Source organism: Scyliorhinus canicula, chromosome 2 (assembly GCF_902713615.1).
Source record: "Scyliorhinus canicula chromosome 2, sScyCan1.1, whole genome shotgun sequence".
In the NCBI taxonomy this organism is placed as follows: Eukaryota; Metazoa; Chordata; class Chondrichthyes; order Carcharhiniformes; family Scyliorhinidae; genus Scyliorhinus; species Scyliorhinus canicula.
In genome coordinates, this window is record NC_052147.1 from 84,528,856 (window position 1) to 84,553,739 (window position 24,884).

Genomic DNA, 24,884 nt, shown 5'->3' on the forward strand with positions numbered 1-24,884 from the left:
AAGTGTTGGCAATCCTGGACAAGGTGAAAATAGATAAGTCCCCGGGGCCGGATGGGATTTATCCTAGGATTCTCTGGGAAGCCAGGGAAGAGATTGCTGAGCCTTTGGCTTTGATTTTTTAGGTCATCATTGGCTACAGGAATAGTGCCAGAGGACTGGAGGATAGCAAATGTGGTCCCTTTGTTCAAGAAGGGGAGTAGAGATAACCCCGGTAACTATAGGCCGGTGAGCCTAACGTCTGTGGTGGGTAAAGTCTTGGAGAGGATTATAAAAGATACGATTTTTAATCATCTAGATAGGAATAATATGATTAGGGACAGTCAGCATGGTTTTGTGAAGGGTAGGTCATGCCTCACAAACCTTATCGAGTTCTTTGAGAAGGTGACTGAACAGGTAGACAAGGGTAGACCAGTTGATGTGGTGTATATGGATTTCAGTAAAGCGTTTGATAAGGTTCCCCACGGTCGGCTATTGCAGAAAATACGGAGGCTGGGGATTGAGGGTGATTTTGAGATGTGGATCAGAAATTGGCTAGTTGAAAGAAGACAGAGAGTGGTAGTTGATGGGAAATGTTCAGAATGGAGTTCAGTTACGAGTGGCGTACCACAAGGATCTGTTCTGGGGCCGTTGCTGTTTGTCATTTTTATAAATGACCTAGAGGAGGGCGCAGAAGGATGGGTGAGTAAATTTGCAGACGACACTAAAGTCGGTGGAGTTGTAGACAGTGCGGAAGGATGTTGCAGGTTACAGAGGGACATAGATAAGCTGCAGAGCTGGGTTGAGAAGTGGCAAATGGAGTTTAATGTGGAGAAGTGTGAGGTGATTCACTTTGGAAAGAATAACAGAAATGCGGAATATTTGGCTAATGGTAAAATTCTTGGTAGTGTGGATGAGCAGAGGGATCTCGGTGCCCATGTACATAGATCCCTGAAAGTTGCCACCCAGGTTGATAGGGTTGTGAAGAAGGCCTATGGTGTGTTGGCCTTTATTGGTAGAGGGATTGAGTTCCGGAGCCATGAGGTCATGTTGCAGTTGTACAAAACTCTAGTACGGCCGCATTTGGAGTATTGCGTACAGTTCTGGTCGCCTCATTATAGGAAGGACGTGGAAGCTTTGGAACGGGTGCAGAGGAGATTTACCAGGATGTTGCCTGGGATGGAGGGAAAATCTTATGAGGAAAGGCTGATGGACTTGAGGTTGTTTTCGTTAAGAGAGAAGAAGGTTAAGAGGTGACTTAATAGAGGCATACAAAATGATCAGAGGGTTAGATAGGGTGAACAGCGAGAGCCTTCTCCCGCGGACGAGGGGACATAGCCTTAAATTGAGGGGTAATAGATATAGGACAGAGGTCAGAGGTGGGTTTTTTACGCAAAGAGTGGTGAGGCCGTGGAATGCCCTACCTGCAACAGTAGTGAACACGCCAACATTGAGGGCATTTAAAATTTTATTGGATAAGCATATGGATGATAAGGGCATAGTGTAGGTTAGATGGCCTTTAGATTGTTTCCATGTCGGCGCAACATCGAGGGCCGAAGGGCCTGTACTGCGCTGTATCGTTCTATGTTCTATGTTCTATTTGCTACAGCTTGTGGCCAAAACAAAACACTCTTTCCCTTCCACTTAAATAAATCAACATGCACTGCATTCCTTAAACTCCATACTATTGACCCAAATTTGACCAGTCTACATGAAGAATAAATGCTCTCATAGTTTTCTCGGTTCAGTTTAATCAAATTTTCTTCAGCCAATTTCTGCCCATCAGGGAGATTCAGTTTCCTCCTACTACCAATGACAGGCAACAGGATAAATCATCATATTCCACTAACACTAACTTCACCTAATGCTGGAATACTGTTATCGGAATAATTTGGCAGATTTACATCAGTTTGCTTAATGGAATGTGACCTAGGAACTCTCTTTCTGAGATTGTAAACACAGCTGCAGCTGTATCAACGATGAAAATAGTAAATGTCAAACTTTCATTTTCACTGTAGGTGCTGGAATTATATCTTCACCTCTTTTACTCTCATCTTCCATGTGCTGTTTTTCTTGCTGACTGATCTTCCTGCTTGATGACATCAACTTCTTCCTTATCCATCATAAGTACATTTTGAGGATCTCCAGACTCCTGAATTAGCTTTGGATTTACCAATGCTTCGATCTGGTGCATGGCTGTAACCTGGAGGTTTATTACAACCAGGAGCATGACTGTTCCCGCTACTCCTCCATGCTGCCTGCATAGGACCGACATTCCCACAGGCATAATACTTTGATTGGAAATGGGTCATTTAAATGGTTGGTACTATCACACCAACAGCGGTCTCTAAATTTTCGACTCTGAGACTGTATCCTGTCGAAGAGAGTTGTGCGATTTTGGAACTTTCTGCCTCAGAAACAAGGGATCACGATTTCAAGGTGAGAGGGGGAAAGTTTAAGGGAGATGTGCGTGGAAAGTTTTTTACGCAGAGGGTGGTGAGTGCCTGGAACGCTTTACCAGCGGAGGTGGTAGAGGCGGGCACGATAGCATCATTTAAGAGGCATCTAGACAGGTATATGAATGGGCAGGGAACAGAGCGAAGTAGACCTTGGAAAATAGGAGATAGGTTTAGATAAAGGATCTGGATCGGCGCAGGCTAAGAGGGCCGAAGGGCCTGTTCCTGTGCTGTAATTTTCTTTGTTCTTTGAAGGTGGTGGAAGCAGGGGTCACTGAATACTTTTAATGCAGAGGGACATAGATTTGTCTTGGGCACAGCAATTAAAAATTATTGGGGGTAGATGAGGAACGTGGAACTCAACGGCAACAGATCAGCCATGGTTTGATTGAATGGCCTACTTCTGCTCCTATGTTGTATGTTCTAATGGCTGTGGCCTCATCACAGGCCTCCTTCCATATCAGCTCACTGCTTTTGATCAGCCAAATGTGGAACCTTTGTTTGTAATAACACCCATTCTCATTGTTAAGATTAAATCCTCCCATTGTCCACTATACTTTCAGTGCCATGTTATCAAGTATGTAGAAAGCTGACTCACTGTGTACCTCAAACATCCTCAAAATCAACTTTAGGAGTCCCAAAAATGTCTTCAGTCCTTACATTCTCAAATGAAATACAAAAGAAAATTCCATCCCAGCCTCATCATCATCTTTCTGTTGCATATCACATTGAGTAAGACTCACACATCCTCAATTGTAAGCAGCCATTATTGAACAAACTTTATTAACAGCTCCCAACAGAGGGGACAGTGTGACAAAATACTCAGATTTTATAATATACTAACTACACCCATCTCTTCGAAACGTCAAGTATCTTGGAGTATTTCATTCCCACTCTTTGTCACTCTGCAACCACATCTCAGTGTTGGTAATTAAATCAAATCAATTTATTCTTACCTGCACTGTCAATTCACCAATTCTGTTTTGAATGCTTCACACGTTCAAATAATGCGTCTTTATCATTAATTATTTTCCATTTTCCCAATGTTTCATTTGTCACTAATGGCCAACTTTACCTTTGTAAAGTTTTCTGTTCCTGTCTAACCCACTCTGCTTACTTTTACCCAAAGCATTTCTTTGATTATATTTGCATTTACCCTCTCCTGAACTCTCCCACCCCTTTTAAAAGTTTGCTAAAATAAGACTGTTACCCCTGACGAGATCTTGCAGATTTGTTTGCCTATTGACATGCTCTTCTGGTGCAACACAGTAACCATTGCCCATTTCTTTTTCCTGTTTAATTTCTTTTAAAAGAAATAAATTTAGAATACCCAATTATTTTTTCCAATTAAGGGGAAATTTATTGTGGCCAAACCACCTACTGCATATCTTTGGGTTGTGGGGTTAAGACCCACGTAGACACAGGGAGAATGTGCAAACTCCACACAGACATTCCTGTTTAATTTCTAACTGATTTTTAAAAAACGTGTTTTAAAAAGATGTAGCACAAGTCTACAATAAAACAAAAGCAAAATAGATGTTGGAAATCTGAAGTATAAACAAAGTGCTGGGAATACTCAGCAGGTCTGGCAGCATCTGTGGAGAGTGAAACAGAGTCAAATAGGACTCTTCTCCCATCTTTCCACAGTATTTTGCTTTTATGCAATAAAACATTCACACCCGCCCACTCAATCCTTAAGCAGGAACTATATGCAGATTACATCAATTTCACTAATTGTAATGCTTAAGGTTTGCTGTGTACAATATGTTTAATTACTCTGGCCGAATCTGCATAATCTGCCAAAATATTTTTATTTTTATAAATTTAGAGTACCCAATTCATTTTTTCCAATTAAGGGGCAATTTAGTGTGGCCAATCCACCTAATCTGCACATATTTTGGGTTGTGGGGGAGAAACCCACGCAAACACAGAGAGAATGTGCAAACTCCACACGGACAGTGACCCAGAGCCGGGATCGAACCTGGGACCTCGGCGCCGTGAGGCTGCAGGGCTACCCCACTGTGCCACTGTGCTGCCCTATCTGCCAAAATATTAACAAACCTGTTGTAATCCACTAAAATTTAACCAGTTAATTGGTTAGTTTAATTTACAACTAACCAGCATAACTCAATATTCCATAAAGAATATCATTTTAAATCACTGGCTGTGCTCTTGCAAACACTGCAATGTTTCGCACTGATATTTTAAAAAACATTTAGTCGTCACTGCTGGGGTAAGGGTAGAAAAACACAAAGAAGTTTACAACCTTTTTTCTTCAATATACTGATTAATCTGCCAAATCTCTCATTATTGAAGGAACAGGAACAGGTGACGTGCGATCATTTTTCTTGGAGCTGTATGAGAAGTGATACAGATCTTGTCTGACTGCCATCAACAGTCCAGGTACACCACCTCTCCCTCCCAATTGTGAAGAAAAAGCTACATTGGGAATTGAGTCATTGGAAGCAGAATAAGGAGATGGAATTGTTCGAAGGAGGCAACCATCATGTAGACTCCAGATTCGTGTGTAGCAATCCTGTCCAACTGAAAAATAAACAGAAATAACGAAATAAATCAATGCTGTCAGACGGAACAGATACAATAAATAGAAAGGCATTGCTTCCCCCCTAGCTACTAGATATATCTCGAGCAACAACAGCGTTCATTAACTTTTTCTAGAATATTTCTTAGTTACTATCTTGATATCAAAGTAGACTTCGATTCTACTGATCTTGACGTTTTGGTTTGGAGACCTGGTGACAGTTTGGGATATTGTCTTTTGACAATTGACCGTCTTTTGACGGTCTTTTGCCGTGGGAAGCACAAGTGACTAGCATTGTGGCTTCACAGCGCCAGGATCCCAGGTTCGACTCCCCGCTGGGTCACTGTCTGTGCGGAGTCTGCGCGTTCTCCCCGTGTCTGCGTGGGTTTCCTCCAGGTGCTCCGGTTTCCTCCCACAGTCTAAAGACGTGTTGGTTAGGTGGACTGGCCATTCTAAATTGCGCTTAGTGACCAAAAAAGGTTAGATGGGGTTATTGGGTTACAGGGATAGGGTGGAAGTTAGGGCTTAAGTGGGTCGGTGCAGACTCAATGGGCCGAATGGCCTCCTTCTGCACTGCAATTTCTGAGGGGCAGCACAGTAGCATTGTGGATAGCACAATCACTTCACAGATCCAGTGTCCTAGGTTTGATTCCGGCTTGGGTCACTGTCTGTGCGGAGTCTGCACATCCTCCCCGTGTGTGCGTGGGTTTCCTCCGGGTGCTCCGGTTTCCTCCCACAGTCCAAAGATGTGCAAGTTAGGTGGATTGGACATGATAAATTGCCCTTAGTGTCCAAAATTGCCCTTAGTGTTGGGTGGGGTTACTGGGTTATGGGGATAGGGTGGAGGTGTTAACTTGGGTAGGGTGCTCTTTCCAGGAGCCGGTGCAGACTCGATGGGCCGAATGGCCTCCTTTTGCACTCTAAATTCTATGAACTATGAAATAAAAACAGAAAATGCTGGACATACTCAGCAAGTCATCTGTGCATCTGCGTGGACAGAAATCCTTTAGGTTAATCACATTTTATTAGAATGAAAGGCCAAGCTGAATTGTTAACTTTGTTTTTCTCTCCGCAGGTGCTGCCTAACGGTATTCCCATCATTTTCTGTTTTCATTTCAGATTTCCAGTCTTTTTTTTTGTGCCTCTCCTGGGAGATATCTGCTGCTGGCAGTTATGATTTGCAGGAGTTGTGTATCCCCATTCTGTGAAATAGACTAAGCCTGTATAATATATTTGCAGGATCTCAAACATCTAACATTATTTTAAAATTTTAAATAATCTGTAGGTTTAAGTAAGTAGATAAAGACAAGGAGAATGCTGAATGTTACTTTGCGTTTTGTGTCCATCAAGAATCACGGAGTGGTAAAGTAACCAATTTTTAGCTGCAACAAACTTTTCGCAAGATGGATACAAAGCTGGCTCGGTCATAGAAGGCAGAGAGTAGCAATGGAAGGGTGCTTTTCTGATTGGAGGGCTGTGACTAGTGGTGTTCCGCAGGGATCAGTGCTAAGACCTTTGCTGTTCATAGTATATATAAATGATTTGGAGGAAAATGTAACTGGTCTGATTAGTAAGTTTGCAGACGACATAGAACAGGCCCTTCGGCCCTCGATGCAGTGCCGAGCAATGATCACCCCACTCAAACCCACGTATCCACCCTATACCCATAACCCAACAACTCCCCCCCCCCCCCCCCCCCCCAACCTTACTATTAGGACACTACGGGCAATTTAGCATGGCCAATCCATCTAACCACGACACATAGGTTAGTGGAATTGCGGATAGCGATGAGGACTGTCAGAGGATACAGCAGCATTTAGATCGTTTGAAGACTTGGGCGGAGAGATGGCAGATGGAGTTTAATCCGGACAAATGTGAGGTAATGTATTTTGGAAGGTCTAATGCAGGTAGGGAATATACACCTCAAGAGTATTGAAAGTCAGAGAGATCTAGGTCACCACAGGTCACTGAAAGGGGCAACACAGGTGGAGAAGGTAGTCAAGAAGGCATACGGCATGCTTGCCTTCATTGGCCGGGGCATTGAGTATAAGAATTGGCAAGTCATGTTGCAGCTGTAGAGAACCTTAGTTAGGCCACACTTGCAGTATAGTGGGTCATGCTTCAGTTGCATCGAACATTGGTAATGCTGCAATTGGAATATTGCGCACAATTCTGTCGCCACACTACCAGAAGGATGTGGAGGCTTTAGAGAGGGTGCAGAAGAGATTTACCAGGATGTTGCCTGGTATGGAAGGCATTAGCTATGAGGAGCGGTTGAATAAACTCGGTTTTTTCTCACTGGAACGACGGAGGTTGAGGGGCGACCTGATAGAGGTCTACAAAATTATGAGGGGCACAGACAGAGTGGTTAGTCAGAGGCTTTTCCCCAGGGTAAAGGGGTCAATTACTTGGGGGCATAGCTTTAAGGTGCGAGGGGCAAGGTTTAGAGGAGACGTATTTAAAAAAATTTTTTTTTTTTTTTTTTTTTTTACAGAGGGCAGTGGGTACCTGGAACTCGCTGCCGGAGGAGGTGGTGGAAGCAGGGACGATAGTGACATTTAAGGGGCAACTTGATAAATACATGAATAGGATGGGACTAGAGGTATACGGACCCAGGAAGTCTAGAAGATTGTAGTTTAGTCGGGCAGCATGGTCGGCACAGGCTTGGAGGGCCGAAGGGCCTGCTGTACTTTTCTTTGTTCTTGTTCTTGGTTGATCGGTTTATTTTTATTTCACCAGCCCAGGGAAAAATGTGAAATTGGTAGAATCCTTCTGGAATTAGCTTCAGCGCCAGTAATGGTCCTCGTCATTCACTGGTATCAGGGTGCCAGAGCAGTAATGTCAAGTCAGACTCAATGGGCTGAAAGAGTGGGAGGGCACAAATGACTTGCCCCCCCCCCCCCCCAAAAAAATAAGGGGCTGCCGCCCGTCTTAATTGTTAATTCCACTGATTCTTGGCTTCTCAGTGTTGGAGAAGTACGAGACTGAATAAAGTCATTAAACTCTCTTGGTAATGAAAATCTCCGTGACTTCGTTTTGAGTTCGCAGCCAGCCTGGATTCTGTTAAAATGAAACTCCCTAATCAGCAGAAATAATTTAGTGTCATCACAGAACAGGAGGCAATTCAGCTCTTCTGTAGTTCAATCTAGTCAGTCCCATTACCCACACCATTTCTATGGCTTTGCAAGTTTATTTCCCCTCAAGCATCCATCCAATTTCCTTTTGAAACCATTGTCTCCACTTCCACCATCCTTGTAGGCAGAGTTCCAGGTCATTGCCATTTGCTGTGCAAACAATGCTCTTCCTCACATTCCCACCTTATCTCTTGCCCAGAATCTTAAATCTCTGACCACTAGTCCTTTTACTATCAGCAAATAAGAACAGGTTCTTATGCATTACCAATGCATCCAAATGCATTACCAACCAACTCCATCAAAATCTCCCCTCAACCTCCTTTGCTTCATTGAGAACTTCCTAAATTCCCCAACCTAACATGGTAGCTAAAATCTCTCATCCCTGGAACTATTCTGGTAAATCTATTTCAAATCCTTCCTAAATGTATGGTGACCAGAATTGGCTGCAATACTTTCCAGTGTAACTACAGAGCTTTATAATAGTTCATCATAGCTTCTCTCCTTTTCTCCCAGCCTGCTGTAGCTGTTCCCCAACAGTTTGTCTAGGCTACTACTCATCAAACCCTGCCAATTAAAGTACTTTCCAATTATCCATACCATCATCTCCTGCCACTCAGCCAATTTCCTAACCAAATCAAAAGTTTGCCTTCAATTCTTTGAGCTTCGGGGCAGCACAGTGGCGCAGTGGTTAGCACTGCTGTTTCACGCGCCAAGAACCCCGGGTTCGATACCGACCCCGGGTCACTGTCCGTGGGGAGTTTGCACATTCTCCCCGTGTCTGCGTGGGTCTCACCCACCCACAACACAAAGGTGGTGCAGGGTAGGTGGATTTGCCACACTAAATTGGCCCTTAATTGGAAATTTAAAAAAATTCTCTGAGCTTCAACTTTTGGAGCTTCAACTTTAGCTAATAGTCTCTTTCTCAAATTCCTTCTAAAGGATCGCATATATATTCTACGACCAGGACAGGAGGAGTGCACAGTTATTCTATTCCACAGGTTACCATTCACTCACCAAAATGGCCAATCGTTTACTTTTACTATCGCTAGATCCTGAAGAGATATTTTCACCAGGCTACTTCAATAAACTCAGAATAATTGATTTATTATGAAATGCGGCTTCATTTTTAAAAAAACAAGTTGCAAAATTGGTAAACATACAATTTGTAATCTGGAAATGTATCAATTTACCCCTTTTCAAATCATACGCTGCAGGAAAGGATGCCCCGAGGCGTGGTACATTGGCGAGACCATGCAGACGCTGCGACAACAAATGAACGGACATCGCGCGACAATCACCAGGCAGGAATGTTCCCTTCCAGTTGGGGAACACTTCAGCAGTCAAGGTCATTCAGCCTCCGATCTCCGGGTAAGTGTTCGCCAAGGCGGCCTTCAGGACACGCAATAATGCAGAATCGGCGAGCAGAAACTTATAGCCAAGTTCCGCACACGAGTACAGCTTCAACCGAGACCTGGGATTCATGTCGCATGGCATTCACCCCCCACCATCTGGCCTGGGCTTGTGAAATCCTACCAACTATCCTGGCTTGAGATAATTCACACCTATTTAACTTAGGGTTACCCCTCTCTTTGGATCTGAAAAGATTTAATTACCTGCAAATGCTTGCGTTCAAAGCATTGTCTGGCATCTTTGAATTTGTCTAACTAGATGTTTCTGGAACATACCTCTTCATTCACCTGAGGAAGGAGCAGTGCTCCGAAAGCTAGTGTTTGAAACAAACCTGTTGGACTTTAACCTGGTGTTGTAAGACTTCTGTTTTAAAATGCCAACACACATGCACAAACAATTTGCTCAGAACCTCACAGTCTCTCTCCCCAGTTCTGTATCTAACTCCTCATTCTCTTGTGTGAAGAGACGCAACCTTTCCACAAGGTCAGACTTCTCCCATCTGATCCCGGGACCATCCAGAAGCAGCTGCTGAACGAGGAAGCGAGGGAAACGCGGCGGACTGCAGGTGAGACTGAAACAAACCAATTTCAAGTCTCCTTTCCCCAGCATAATCCTGGCAAACATCCAAGCGATCGAAAACAAGTTCGAGGAGATTAACGCTAGATTTACCTCTCAGAGGGAAGTCAGAGACTGCTGTGTGCCGAACTAGTCTGAAACTAAGATCAAATCAACCTTCTCCCAGTCATTCTAGTGCACTCCATATGCCTATCCAATAACCGCTTGAAAGTTCCTAAAGTGTCCGACTCCACTACCATAGCTGTGAGTGCGTTCCATGCCCCAGCCACTCTGAGTAAAGAACCTACCTCTGACATCCCTGCTATATCACGGCTCTATTCACTTGGGTGGCAACTTTCAGAGATCTATGGACATGAACTCCGAGATCTCTCTGCTCCTCCACATTCCTTAGAACCCTACCATTAACCATGTAATCCGCATTTAAATTTCTCCCACCAAAATGAATCACCTCACATTTATCAGGGTTAAACTCCATCTGCCACTTTTCAGCCCAGCTCTGCATCCTATCAATATCTCTTTGCAGCGTACAACATCTCCCCACATTATCCACTACTCCACCAATCTTGGTGTCATCAGCAAATTTACTAATCCAACCTTCAACTCCATCATCCATGTCATTGATTACAGCTGATTGCTTTTATCGTGTGGGGAGCAGTGGTTGCTGGTTAACTGTTTTATTTTTACCTGTATTTAAGTTGGACGGTTCCTAAACTCGAGACACTACACTTGTGGTGTCCCCCACCCTTCCACCTCCTCTAACCTAAGGGGTTGAGTGAATATCAGGTAAGCTATTTCTTTCTTTTTCTTGTTTTTATCTGCAAGTTATCTAGAGGGGATGGCAGGGAAGGCAATGCAAAGTTCCTCCTGCAGAATGTTTGAGGTGAGGGACACCGTCAGTGTCCCTGCTGATTTCACCTGTGGGAAGTGCACCCATCCCCAGCTCCTCAGAAACCGCGTTAGGGAACTGGAGCTGGATGAACTTCGGATCATTCGGGAGGCAGAGGCGGTCATAGATAGTAGCTTCAGGAATGCAGTTACTCCGAAGAATCAAGGTAGATGGGTGACGGTGAGAGGGGCTGGGAGGAAGCAGTCAGTGCAGGGATCCTCTGTGGTCGTTCCCCTCAGTAACAAGTATACCGCTTTGGATACTGTTGAGGGGGACGACCTACCAGGGTAAGCCATGGTGAACGGATCTCCAGCACTGAGTCCTCAGTGGCTCAGAAGGGAAGGAGGGAGAGCAGGAGAGCAATAGTTATTGGGGACTCGATAGTTAGAGGGACAGATAGACGTTCTGTGGCAACCAAAGAGACTCACGGATGGTATGTTGCCTCCCGGGTGCCAGGGTCCGTGACGTCTCGGACCATGTTTTCAGGATCCTTAACGGGGAGGGGGAAAAGTCGTGGTACACATCGGTACCAAAGACATAGGTAAGAGAAGGGACGGGGATTTAAAACAGGAATTTAAGGAGCTTGGGTGGAAGCTGAGAGTCAGGATAAACCATGTTGTCATCTCTGGTTTGTTGCCAGTGCCACATGCTAGCGAGTTGAGGACCAGGGAGAGAGTGCAGATAAACATGTGGCTACAGGGATGGTGTAGGAGGGAGGGTTTCAGTTACATGGATAATTGGAGCACATTCTGGGGAAGGTGGGACCAGTAGAGACAGGACGGTTTGCACCTGAACCAGAGGGGCACCAATATCCTGGGAGGGAAATTTGCTATGGCTCTTCCGGGGGGGGGGGGGGGGGGGGGGGGGGGGGGGGAGAAGAGTTTAAACTAATTTGTGAGGGGATATGGGAAAGTGAGCTGTAGTCCAGAAGCCAGTTTTGAGAGTAGTGAGGTACTGAGGAGGGTATCAAGGTCGAAGGCATGTACCGGTAGACAGGAAGGTGGGTTGAAGTGTGTCTACTTCAATGCAAGGAGCATCCAGAATAAGGTAGGTGAACTTGGAGCATGGATTGGTACCTGGGACTACGATGTTGTGGGCATTACGGAGACATGGTTAGAACAGGGATAGCAATGGTTGTTGGAAGCTCCGGGGTATAGATGTTTCAGTAAGAGCAGGGAAGGTGGTAAAAGAGGTGGAGGAGTAGCATTGTTAATCAAGGATAGTTTAACGGCTGCAGAAAGGCAGTTCGAGGGGGATCTACCTACTAAGGTTATATGGGCTGAAGTTAGAAATAGGAAAGGAGCGGTCACATTGTTAGGAGTTTTCTATAGGCCCCCAAATAGTAATAGTGATGTGGAGGAAGAAATTGCAAACAGATTATGGATAGGTGTGGAGCTCTCAGGGTGGTTGTCATGGGTGACTTTAACTTTCCAAATATTGATTGGACCCTCTATAGGTCGAACAGTTCGGATGGGGCAGTTTTTGTACAGTGTGTGCAGGAGAGTTTCCTGACACAATATGTGGAAAGGCCGACAAGAGGTGGGGCCAGATTGGATTTGGTACTGGGTAATGAAGCGGGCCAAGTGTTAGATTTGTTTGTGGGAGAGCACTTTGGAGATAGTGACCACAGTTTGGTGTCTTTCACTATTGCAATGTAGAGGGATAGGGCCATACGGCAGGGCAAGGTTTATAATTGGGGGAGGGGTAATTATGATGCGATTAGGCAAGAATTAGGGAGCATAAGATGGGAACAGAAACTGTCAGGGAAAGGCACAAATGAAAAGTGGAGCTTGTTCAAGGAACAAATACTGCGTGTCCTTGATAGGTATGTCCCTGTCAGGCAGGGAGGAAATGGCCGTGTGAAGGAACCATGGTTCACAAAAGAGGTTGAATGTCTTGTCAAGAGGAAAAAGGAAGCGTATGTAAGGATGAGAAAACAAGGTTCAGTTGGGTCGCTTGAGGGTTACATGGTATCAAGGAATGAGCTAAAAAAAGGGCTTCGGAGAGGGCATGAGAAGTCCTTGGCGGGTAGGATCTAGGAAAACCCCAATGCTTTTACTCAAATGTGAGAAATAAAAGAATGACCAGGGCACTGATCCCTGTGGTGCACCGCTGGTGACTGGGCTCCAGGATGAAAATTTACCATCTACCACCACCCTCTGTCTTCTATGTGATAGCCAGTTACTGATCCAATCGACAAATATCCCTCTATGCCATGCCTCCTTACTTTCTGCATGAGCCGACCATGGGGCACCTTATCAAACGCCTTATTAAAATCTGGATAAAAGCAAATTATTGTGGATGCTGGAATCTGAAACGAAAGGGAAAATGCTGGAAAATCTCAGCAAGTCTGGCAGCATCTGTAGGGAGAGAAAAGAGCTAACGTTTCGAGTCCGATTACTCTTTGTCAAAGCTAACAGACAGAGAGATTGGGAAATGTTCATACTGTGGAGTGAGAATGAAAGATGAGTCATAGCCACAGAAACCCAGGGAGAAACCTGGGTGCTAATGGCCACAGATACCAAGGAGAAAGACTGCTAATGGCAGTCCCCAGAGAGGACAAAAGATATGAAAGGTGAAACAGCAGGGAAACTATCAGAGGATGAAATGTAGGTGTGGGGGGAGGGGAAGGGGAAGCAAAAAGGAGAAAGGTGCAGGAAACGTGCAAGATAGAAAGAAATGGTAAAAGACAGTTAAAATGAAATGAAAACAAATGGGTCGAGGTGGGGCTGATCATCTGAAGTTGTTGAATTCGATGTCGAGGCCGGAAGGCTGTAGTGTGCCTAACCGGAAGATGAGGTGTTGTTCCTCCAGTTTGCGTTGCGCTTCACTGGAACATTGCAGCAGGCCAAGAACAGACATATGGGCATGAGAGCAGGGTCTTTTGTTAAAATGGCAAGCAACAGGGAGGTCAGGATCCTGAATGCGCACAGACCGAAGATGCTCAGCAAAGCGATCACCCAGTCTGCGTTTGGTGTCTCTGATATAGAGGAGACCACATTGGGAGCAGCGAATGCAATAGACCAGATTGAAAAATGTGCAAGTGAAACACTGCTTAACCTGGAATGAGTGTTTTGGGCCTGGAATGTTAAGCATGGAAGAGGTAAAGGGGCAGGTGTTACACCTTCTGCGATTACATGGGAAGGTGCCATGGGTGATGGGAGAGGTACTGGGTATGGTGGAGGAGTGGACTAGATTGTCTCAGAGGGAACGGCCTCTGCGGAATGCTGACAGAGGGAATGAAGGGACGATGTGTTTGGTGGTGGCATCACGCTGGAGTTGGCGAAAATGGTGGACATGTATACAACATCAACTGCTCAATCTTCATCTATGTACTCAGTTACCTCCTCAAAGAATATAATCAAACTTGTGAGGCAAGACTTAAAACCTCAAAAATCCATGCTGACTATCCTGGATTAAGCTGTATCTTTCCAAATGATCATCAATCCTATCCCTCAGGACCTTTTCCAATAATTTACCGATGACCGAAGTGAAACTAATCGGCCTATAATTCCCAGGGTTACACCTATTCCCTTTCTTGAACAAGCGGACAACTTTCGCCTCTCTCCAGTCTTCTGGCACTATTCCTGTAGACAGTGAGGGCATATAGATCAAAGCCAAAGGCTCTGGAATCTCATCCCTTGTCTCCCAAAGAATCCTAGGATGTATCCCATCAGGCCCAGGGGACTTATCTATCCTTGGGCTTCTCAAAGTTTCTAACATAGCTTCCTTCCAAATATCTATCTCCTCCAGCCTACCAGCCTGTATCGCACTATCCTCCTCAACAAATAGCTCCTCTCCTTTGTAATACTGAAGAAAAGTATTCATTTAGGGCCTCTCCTATATCTTCAGATTCCATGCACACGTTCCCACTACTGTCCTTGACCAGCCCTAACTTCACCTTCGTCAATCCTTAATCCTCACATAAGTGTAAAAAGCCTTGGGGTTTTCCTTGATCCTACCCGACAAGGACTTCTCATGCCCCTTCCTAGCTCTCCTAAGCCCTTTTTTGAGCTCCTTCCTACCTATCTTGTATCCCTCATGTGCCCTAACTGAACCTTGTTTTCTCATCCTTACATAAGCCCCCTTCTTCCTCCTGACAAGACACTTAACCTCTTTTGTAAACCATGGTTCCCTCACTCGACCATTTCCTCCCTGCCTGACAGGGACATACATATCAAGGACACACAGTATTTGCTCCTTGAACAAGCTCCACATCTCAATTGTGCCTATCCCTGACAGTTCCTGTTTCCATCTTATATTCCCCAATTCTTGCCTAATCGCATTGTAATTACCCTTCCCCCAGTTATTGACTTATTTATACTTGTTATTGAGGGGAACAACCACAGGAGATCCCGGCACTGACTGCTTCTTCCCCCTCCTTTTAAACGTCACCCAGCTACCTTCATTCTTAGGAGTAACTACATCTCTGTAGCTCCTATCTATAACCGACTCTGCCTCCCGAATGATCCTCAGTTCATCCAGCTCCAGTTCCCTAACACAGTCTTTGAGGAGCTGGAGATGGGTGCACTTCCCACAGGTAAACTCAGCAGGGCCACTGACGGTGTCCCTCACTCGAACATCCTGCAGGAGGAACATTGCACTGCCCTCTCTGCCATCCCTTCCATTTATCCACTTGACAATTACAGAAAAAAAAAGCTTCCCTGATTTTCACACTCCGACAGCAGCTTTCAACTTATCCCCGCAGTCTATCCTCACTGAGCGCTCTTTCTAGTCGCAGTGACTGCACTCGAGGCAAATCACTCCCCACAACAGCTAATCAGTGTCGCCGCTCTGCCGCCCTCTGCAGGATTCCAGAATTGCTCCAAAATCGTCAATGGATTATGATCAATATATATAATGGTGTCAGATGGATTGCTGGTCACATAAAAGTGAAAATGTTGCAAAGCCAGCACCAAACTCAAAGTCTCCTTCTCAATTGTGGTATACTTTTTCTGGTGAGAATTCAATTTCTGTGAAAAATAACCAATAGGCCGTTCTAGCCCTTCGTCGTCATCTTGTAGAAGCTCCGCACCTATACCCACATCACTCGCATCAACAGCCACTTTGAATGGTTTCGTATAATTTGGGATGGCTAACACAGGAGCAGTGGTTAACACAGCCTTCAGGCCGTTAAATGCCCATTGACACTCCGCTGTCCACTGGAAATTGTTACGCTTCTTGAGCAAGTCCGTCAGTGGACGACCACACTGCTAAAATTCGGTACAAATTTCCGGTCAAATCCATTCATACCAAGAAATCGCATTATTTCCCATCGTGTCGAGGGTATCGGAAATTCCCCAATAACTGTTGGTTTCACATCCCGCGGGACCATTTGCCCCTGACCGATTGTATGGCCAAGGAAAGTGACTTGGGCCTTTCCAAATTCACTTTTGGCTAGGTTTGTCACCAAACCCACCTCCTGAAGTCGATCGAATAACTCCATCAGATGTTTGAAATGTTCTTTCCATGTCTGGCTGAAAATTACCAGATCGTCGATGTATACCGCACAATTGAGTAATCCTGGAATAACTTTATTAGTTAACCGTTGAAATGTGGCTGGTGCGTTTTTCATGCCAAATGGCATAACTTTGAATTGGTATTACCATCTGTAGTCACAAAAGCTGAAATCTCCTTCGCCCTTTCAGATAAAGGTACCTGCCAGTAACCTTTAAGTAAATGCAGTTTGGAAATAAAAGCTGATTGTCCCACTTTCTCAATGCAATCCTCCAAAAGGTGGGATAGGATAAGAATCCGTTCTCGTAACTGCATTAACCTTTCTATAGTCCACACAATACCGTTGGGTACCGTCTGGTTTTAGTACCATCACCATAGGTGAGCTCCATTGGCTGCAACACATTTCAATTATGCCATTATTAAGCATTCTCAATCTCTTTGTTAACCTGTGCCAATTTTAAAGGGTCAAGTCTGCATGGATGTTGTTTGATTGGAACAGCATTTCCCACATCTACATCATGTATAGCCATTTTAGTACTTCTCAATTTATCGCTACAAACCTGCCCACGTGATATCAATAACTCTTTCAGGTCAGTCCGTTTTTCCTCTGGAAGGTACCTCAACAATTTATCCCAATTTTTTTTTAGAGCATCCTCGTTTTCCAATTTAATTTGAGGTATGTCAAATTCACAGTCATCTGGATTTGGTTCGTCACTTTGAGTTGGAATCATTAAAACCTCCTCCTTCTTCTCTCTTTCCCTTTCAAAGTCCCTTTTAAGCATAGTCACATGACACACTCAGTGAGTCTTCCTTCTACCTGGTGTTTTTAACCACATAATTCACCTCACTTAATTTTCTTTCAATCTGATAAGTTTCACAAAACCTTGCTTTTAATGGTTCACCTGCCACTGGTAACAATACTAAAACTTTATCTCCATTGGCAAAACTACGATTTTTTGGGGATTTCTTGTCCGCAACCCGTTTCATCACATTTTGTGCAACCTTTAAATGTTGTCTAGCCTATTCACCTGCTCTATTTAATTTTCCCCTAAAATCTGACACGTAATCCAGTAATGTAATTTCCGATTTCTCACTCACCAGTATTTCCTTAATCAATTTTAGTGGTCCTCTTACTTCATGACCAAAAATTAGTTCAAAAGGACTGAATTTGGTTGACTCATTAGGTGCATCCCTAATTGCAAACAGTATGAATGGAATTCTTTTATCCCAATCCTCTGGATAATCTTGACAATAAGCCCTCAACATTGTCTTTAATGTCTGATGCCACCTTTATGACGCTCCTTGCGATTCTGGATGGTACGCAGTTGATTTAAATTGTTTTATTCCTAAGCTATCCATAACTTCTTTGAATAACCTTGAGGTAAAATTCGATCCTTGATAGATAGATAGAGAAATACAGCACAGAACAGGGCCTTCGGCCCACGATGTTGCGCCAAACTTTTGTGTTGATCCGATTGTATTTCTATGGGTAGTCCATATCTCGTAAAGAATTTCAATAACTCCTCCACAATCTTTTTAGCTGTAATATTACGTACTGGAATGGCCTCTGGAAATCTAGTAGACACATCGATTATTGTCAAAAGATATTGATTCCCACTTTTTGTTTTAGGAAGCGGTCCTACGCAATCAATTAGGACCCTTGAAAAGGGTTCCTCAAATGCTGGAATGGGTATTAAGGGCGCTGGTTTTAAAACTGCTTGAGGTTTCCCTCTCACTTGACATTCGTGACATGATTGGACAAAATTTAACTTAATCTTTATGTAGTCCAGGCCAATATTTTTTTATTTTAGCTTGAGTTTTTCATATTCCCAAACGACCTTCAACTGATACCTCATGCGCAACTCGCAACACCTTTCTATACCATACTGGCAATACTATTTGATGAACCTCTGCCCACTTTTCATCCGCCTGCATATGTAAAATTCTTCCATTTTCTCATCAAGACATCGCTTTTACGGTAATAACACTCTGGTACACACTCTGATTCCTCTTCCGTGTATGCTTTCTGATACATCCGTTTTATTTCTACAGGGGCAGCAGGGTAGCATGGTGGTTAGCATAAATGCTTCACAGCTCCAGGGTCCCAGGTTCGATTCCCGGCTGGGTCACTGTCTGTGTGGAGTCTGCACGTCCTCCCCCTGTGTGCGTGGGTTTCCTCCGGGTGCTCCGGTTTCCTCCCACAGTCCAAAGATGTGCGGGTTAGGTGGATTGGCCATGCTAAATTGCCCGTAGTGTCCTAATAAAAGTAAGGTTAAGGGGGGGGGGGTTGTTGGGTTACGGGTATAGGGTGGATATGTGGGTTTGAGTAGGGTGATCATGGCTCGGCACAACATTGAGGGCCGAAGGGCCTGTTCTGTGCTGTACTGTTCTATGTTCTATGTTCTATCTTTCTGTTGTAACTCCGCCAATTTTCCTGAATTAAAAATATCCGCCTCATCCTCCACCTGTTCTTGTTTTTCAACCATCTGATCAAAATTCGTTTCTGATAATTGCACTTCAACTTCATCGTCACTCTTTGATTTCTCCTCTTGTCTTAACCTGTAACTTTGTGACCTTGTTCCTACACAATCCGGAAAAATCCCAGGATATTTGTCCTTCAACCCTTCAGTTGTCGGATTTTCCACTGACTAGCTCCCGTATCTCCTCAAAGTGTGACTTCTTTACCTGCTCTTCCTGATACACACGAATAAACTTTACTCACACAAGTAAATTCTTTAAAGAGATCTGTCACCTTCTGATCAGGGGCTGTTTAGCTCACAGGGCTAATCGCTGGCTTTGAAAGCAGACCAAGGCAAGCCAGCAGCGCGGTTCGATTCCCGTACCTGCCTCCCCGGACAGGCACCGGAATGTGGCGACTAGGGGCTTTTCACAGTAACTTCATTTGAAGCCTACTCGTGACAATAAGCAATTTTCATTTCATTTCATCAATCATCTCTTGATCAGGCTGTACAATCTTTTGCACTTCCTTCGCCTCACTTAGGCTTTCCTTTACCACTTTAACAAACCTCACTGTCTTATCCTGTTTTACCACATCAGCCTTTCCAGTGCTTTTCTTCAACCACCAACACTGTGACTTTACATGGCCTAGTTTATTACAGTGAAAAGATTTGAAACTTTTCATTTCTCTTCCACCCCCCTGTATTTCTTTTTTAATCTGAGGAGAGGTACACTCTCCTTATTATCTCCCATCAGATCACCTTTACCTTTACCACTTGAGTATTTCTCATGTTCCCAGTTTCTATCCCTCACAGGCTGAAACTGATGTCGGAAACCAAGCTTTGATTTATGAACTAATTTATAATCATCTGCCATTTCTGCTGCTAACCTTGCAGTTTTAACCCTCTGCTCGTCCACATGAATTCTCACTACATCAGGAATTGAATTTTTAAACTCCTCCAAAAGTATAATTTCTCTGAGAGCTTCATACGTTTGGTCATTTTCAAAGCCCTTATCCACCTATCAAAATGACTCAGTTTGATCCTTTCAAATTCCATGTAGGTTTGACCAAATTCTTTCCTTAAATTTCTAAACTTTTGTCCGTAGCCTTCAGGCACTAGTTCATATGCACCTAAGATGGATTTTTTCACCTCCTCATACGTCTCAGATACCTCCTCCAGTCGTGATGCAAACACTTCACTAGCCCCACCTACCAGCTTTGTTTGAATTAGTAATACCCACATGTCCTGTGGCCATTTCATTTGTTTAGCCACCTTCTCAAATGAAATGAAAAAGGCTTCCACCTCCTTCTCATCAAACCTTGGCAGTGCTTGGACATATTTAAATAGATCCCCATCAAGCCTTCGACTTTGACGCTCTTTCTCACTATCCTCATCAGTATCATCCAACTGTACCTTTCCCTTTACGTCTGCCAATTGTAACTGACTGTCATGTTTCATGGCCATTTTCTGAAGCCAATCCAATAGATAGACCCCCTCAAGCCCCCAATTTGTTATGGGCCAGGGTTTAGAGAACCCCAAAGTGTATCATGGAGTTCACCTGACCCACAACTTTTAATAGATTGTGGTATGGAGAGCACACGGCGAGTACACGGTCCACTCTACAGGTGTGGTACAGCAGAATCGGAAAAGTATTTTTTAAAGCAAAACAATGTTTATTCTATGAACTCAACCTTTTTAAAACATACAGTGAACATCTTAGCAACCATTAATTCAAATACAACCCCCAAAGAATACAACACTAAGTAAAGCTTAATAACTTCCGAAACAACATCCAGAAGACCAAAGGAACACATTTTAACAGAAGCACATTAGGTTTACATTCACTAGTGAGAACATTTATAATTCTGAATTCACCAAATGATCAAGAGATAGTCTTTTGATGGCAGAGAGAACAGCAGTACACCTGCTTGGTCTGGCTTCAGCTCCAACACTGAAATCGAAACTAAAACACACCCTGCAGCTAAAAGCCTAAAACGAAAGTAAAAAGCCGACAGAGCCCGGCTCCACCCACACTTTGACATCAATGATAAACAGCCAGTCCTTAAAGGTACATTTCTTAAAGGTACTCTCACATGACAGGTATTCAAGACAGGCAACCCTGACCTATAGAAGAAATCTAGGTACGACATCCACAAAGTCATCAGGGATGCCAAGAGACTATACCAAACTAAGCTTGAGTCACAGACTAACGACATGGACTCTCGCCAGTTGTGGCAAGGCTTAAACAAGACAACAGGCTACAAAGCAAAGCCGAGTAGAATCTCTGGCAGCAGTGCACCCCTTCCCGATGAACACAATGCATTCTATGCTTGTTTCGAGCAGGAAACTAACAAACCATTTTGAACTGGCCCACCAGCTTCGGTCATGCCTACCATCACAGCTTCCGAAGTCAGATCGGCCTTTTGAAAGTGAACCCTTGGAAAGCAACGGATCTTGATGGAGTCCCTGGTCACACGCGAACCAACTGGTGGGTGTGTTTTTTGGACATCTTCAACCTCTCCCTATTCCATTCCGAGGTTCCCACTGCTTCAAGAAGACCGCCATCATACCGGTGCCAAAGAAGAACCAGGCAATGTGCCTCAATGACTACCAGCTTGACATCTATCATTATGAAGTGCTCGAGAGGTTGGTCATGAGATACATCAACTCCAGACTCCCAGAATGCCTAGATCCACTGCAATCCGCATACCGCCACAACCGGTCCACAGCAGACGCCATCTCCCTGGCCATACACTCATCCCTGGAGCATTTTGAGGACTCCTATGTAGACTTCAGGAAGCGAAGTATCATACACACCCGTGTGCATTAATGGTGCTGAGGTGTAGAAGATTGACAGCTTCAAATTCCTAGGCGTGAACATCAACGACAATCTTCCGACGCTACGACCAAGGAAACTAAAGAAATTCAGCATGTCCACATTGACTCTTACCAATTTTTACAAATGCATCATCGAAAGCATCCTATCTTGCTGCATCACAGCCTGGTATGGCAACTGCTCTGTCCAGGACCGTAAGAAACCACAGAGAGTCGTGAACACAGCCCAGTCCATCACGCGAACCGACTCCCATCCATTGATTCTGCCTACACCTCCTGCTGCCTTGGGAAAGGGGGCAGAATAATCAAAGACCCCCCCTCCCCACACGGGTTATTCTCTCTTCCAACCTCTTCCATTGGGCAGAAGATAAAAAAGTCTGAGAACAAGCATTAACGGGTTCAAAAAACAGCTTCTTCCCCGCTGTTACCAGACTCCTGAATGACCCTCTTATGGGCTGAACCGATCTCTCCACACACTTCTCTACTGAATAGTACTACACTCTGTATGCTTCACCCGATGTCTGTGACTATATATTTGCATTGTGTATCTATTGTATGCCCTATGTTTTTTCATGTATGGAATGATCTGTCTGGACTGTAGGCAGAACAATACTTTTCACTGTACCTCGGTACACGTGACAATAAACACAAATCCAAAGACAGTTATGAAGTATTCGTTCAACACCCTACCAATGTCCTCTGGCTCCACCCACAGATTTACCCATTGGTCCCTAATGGGCCCTGCTCTTTCCCTGGTTTCCTCTTCCCATTGATGTACTTATAGAATATCTTGGGATTTTCTCTACTTTTACCAGCCAGAGCTTTCTCATATCTCCACTCCAAGATGTTTTCAGACAATCAGCAGGATCTGGTGTTCAGCCACCCTACACTTAAATATAGTGTCTAGCATTTTACCAACAACAGATAATGGATAATTGGTCAATATAATTCACTGGTTTCTCTCTTGTCACCTTTTCTAAACAGCAGAGTGACAAGCACAATTTTCCAATCTAAAGGAACAGTTCCTAAATTGGGAGAACATTGAAGGATTATGAATAGGGTATCTGCAATGTTTTCACTTATTTTGTTTTAAAACCCTGACCCTGGGGTGAAACTATCTGGTCCTGGGGATCTGTCATTCTTTAGTGACATTATTTTCTTAATTACTGCAATCTTGCATATGTTAATCATGTTGATATCCTGTCCCTGATTAAATATTAGTTTCCTTGGGATATATCTCGGGGAGGCAGTGGTGTAGTGGTATTGTCACTGGATTAGTAACCCAGAGGCCCAGGAGATTCTCTGGGCATCCGGATTTGAATCACACCATGGCAGATGCTGAAATTTGAATTCAATAAACTATCTGGAATTAAAAGTATGATGATCATGAAACCATAAGAATAATAATCTTTATTATTGTCACGGGTTGGCTTACATTAACACTGCAATGAAGTTACTGTTAAAAGCCCCTAGTCGCCACACAGTGGAGCCTGTTCGGGGACACAGAGGGAGAATTCAGAATGTCCAACTCACCTAACAACACATCTTTTGGTACTTGTGGGAGGAAACCGGAGCACCCAGAGGAAGCCCACGCAGACACAGGGAGAACGTGCAGACTCCGCACAGACAGTGACCCAAGCCGGGAATCGAACCTGGGTCCCTGGCGCTGTGAAGCAACAGTGCTAACCACTGTGCTACCGTGCCACCCATTCCTTTAGGGAAGAAAATCTGTCACCCTTATCTGGTTTGGTCTAAATGTGACTCCAAACCCACAGCAATATGGTCGACTCTTGCAATAATAAAGATTATCATGAAATGGCAAACCACTCAGTTCAAGGTCAATTAGGGGTGGGCAATAAATGCTGGCCCAGCAGTTGACACCCACATCCCCTAAATTAACTTTAAAAATAATTTTACCTAACTTTGTATCATCAGCAAATTTGTCAACCACCTCATCCATCCCTTCATTTACATAAATTTTAAACGGTTGAGGTCTCAGCACTGATCCCTGTGGCACACCACTCGTTACATTTTGTCGACCTGTAAAAGACCCATTCATGCCTTCCTCCTGCTTCCCATTAGCCAAACAATCTTCTATAACATGAACTTTTATTTTCTGCAATAATCTTTGATGTCGCTATTTTATCAAATGTCTTATGGAAAGTTCACCAATCACTCCTGTGCAATTGACCTACATTGGCTCCCAGATCAGCAACTAAATTAAGATTTGTTTTAAAACACTGTCCTGCTTTCAAATCCTTTCACAGCCTCTCCCTTACCATCTGTAATCTTCTTTAGTCCCATTACCTGTGACCTGGTCACTAAGCTCTGCAATTCCCTCCATTCATCTCTTTGGCTTTCTACTTTGCTTACCTCCTTCAAAACATTTCTTACCTCTTTGACCAAGTTTATGATCGTATGTACTAATATCTCCTTATTTACCTTGGTGTCAAATTTTGTTTTATAATGCCCATGAAATGCCTTGGGAGATTTAATTTGATTAAAGTTTTTGTTAATGCTTTTAATATTTCTCTTGTCAGACAGTCCTTTAATCCATAAATATAGTGAGGATAAAAGCAAATTACTGCAGATGCTGGAATCAAAAACAGAAAATGCTGGAAAATCTCAGCATGTCTGACAGCATCTGTGGAGAGAGAACAGGGCTAACTGGATGATTCTGGGTGATTCTTTGTCAAAGCTAGAGTGAACTGAAAATGGGGTAAGACTTATACTGTTGTGGGGGGAGGGTGGTGGCTTGGAGCAGTGTGGCTGGAAAGAGGGCGACAGGTGGAGATTGACAAAGGTGTCATGGGCAGAAAGACAAAGGGAATGTAAATGGTGGTGATAATGATGAAGAAGAGTGCTGATAGTGGCACATTAACAGATCAGAATGTGTTAATGGCAGAACAAGGGGTAAGCAGTATGTCAAAGGACAACGTGGAACAGGAAACCAATGTCCCTAGTAGAGTGGGGGAGACAACGATGAGGTAAAAACGGATTGATGGAGGAAATGAAAATAAATTGATAAGAAATACAAATGGGGTGATCGTGGGTCAGCAGACTGAAGTTGTTAAACTCAATGTTAAGTCCGGAAGGCTTAATGTGCCTAATCGGGAGATGAGATGCTGTTCCTCAAGTTTGCACTGGGCTTCA

The 24,884-nt window shown here is 44.0% G+C and overlaps 1 protein-coding gene across 4 annotated transcripts in view; it reads right to left on the reverse strand.

Annotated features, from left to right (window-relative positions):
- Positions 1 to 3,184: 3,184 nt before the first annotated feature.
- wdr21 (WD repeat domain 21) overlaps positions 3,185 to 24,884 on the reverse strand; it is a 214,230-nt gene continuing 192,530 nt past the window's right edge. For all 4 annotated transcript variants that reach the window (XM_038781673.1, XM_038781667.1, XM_038781684.1 and 1 more), the window contains one exon: positions 3,185 to 4,976. In XM_038781673.1, the coding sequence (XP_038637601.1) occupies positions 4,720 to 4,976 (257 nt within the window). In that variant the 3' untranslated portion in view covers positions 3,185 to 4,719. The remainder of the gene's footprint in view (positions 4,977 to 24,884) is intronic.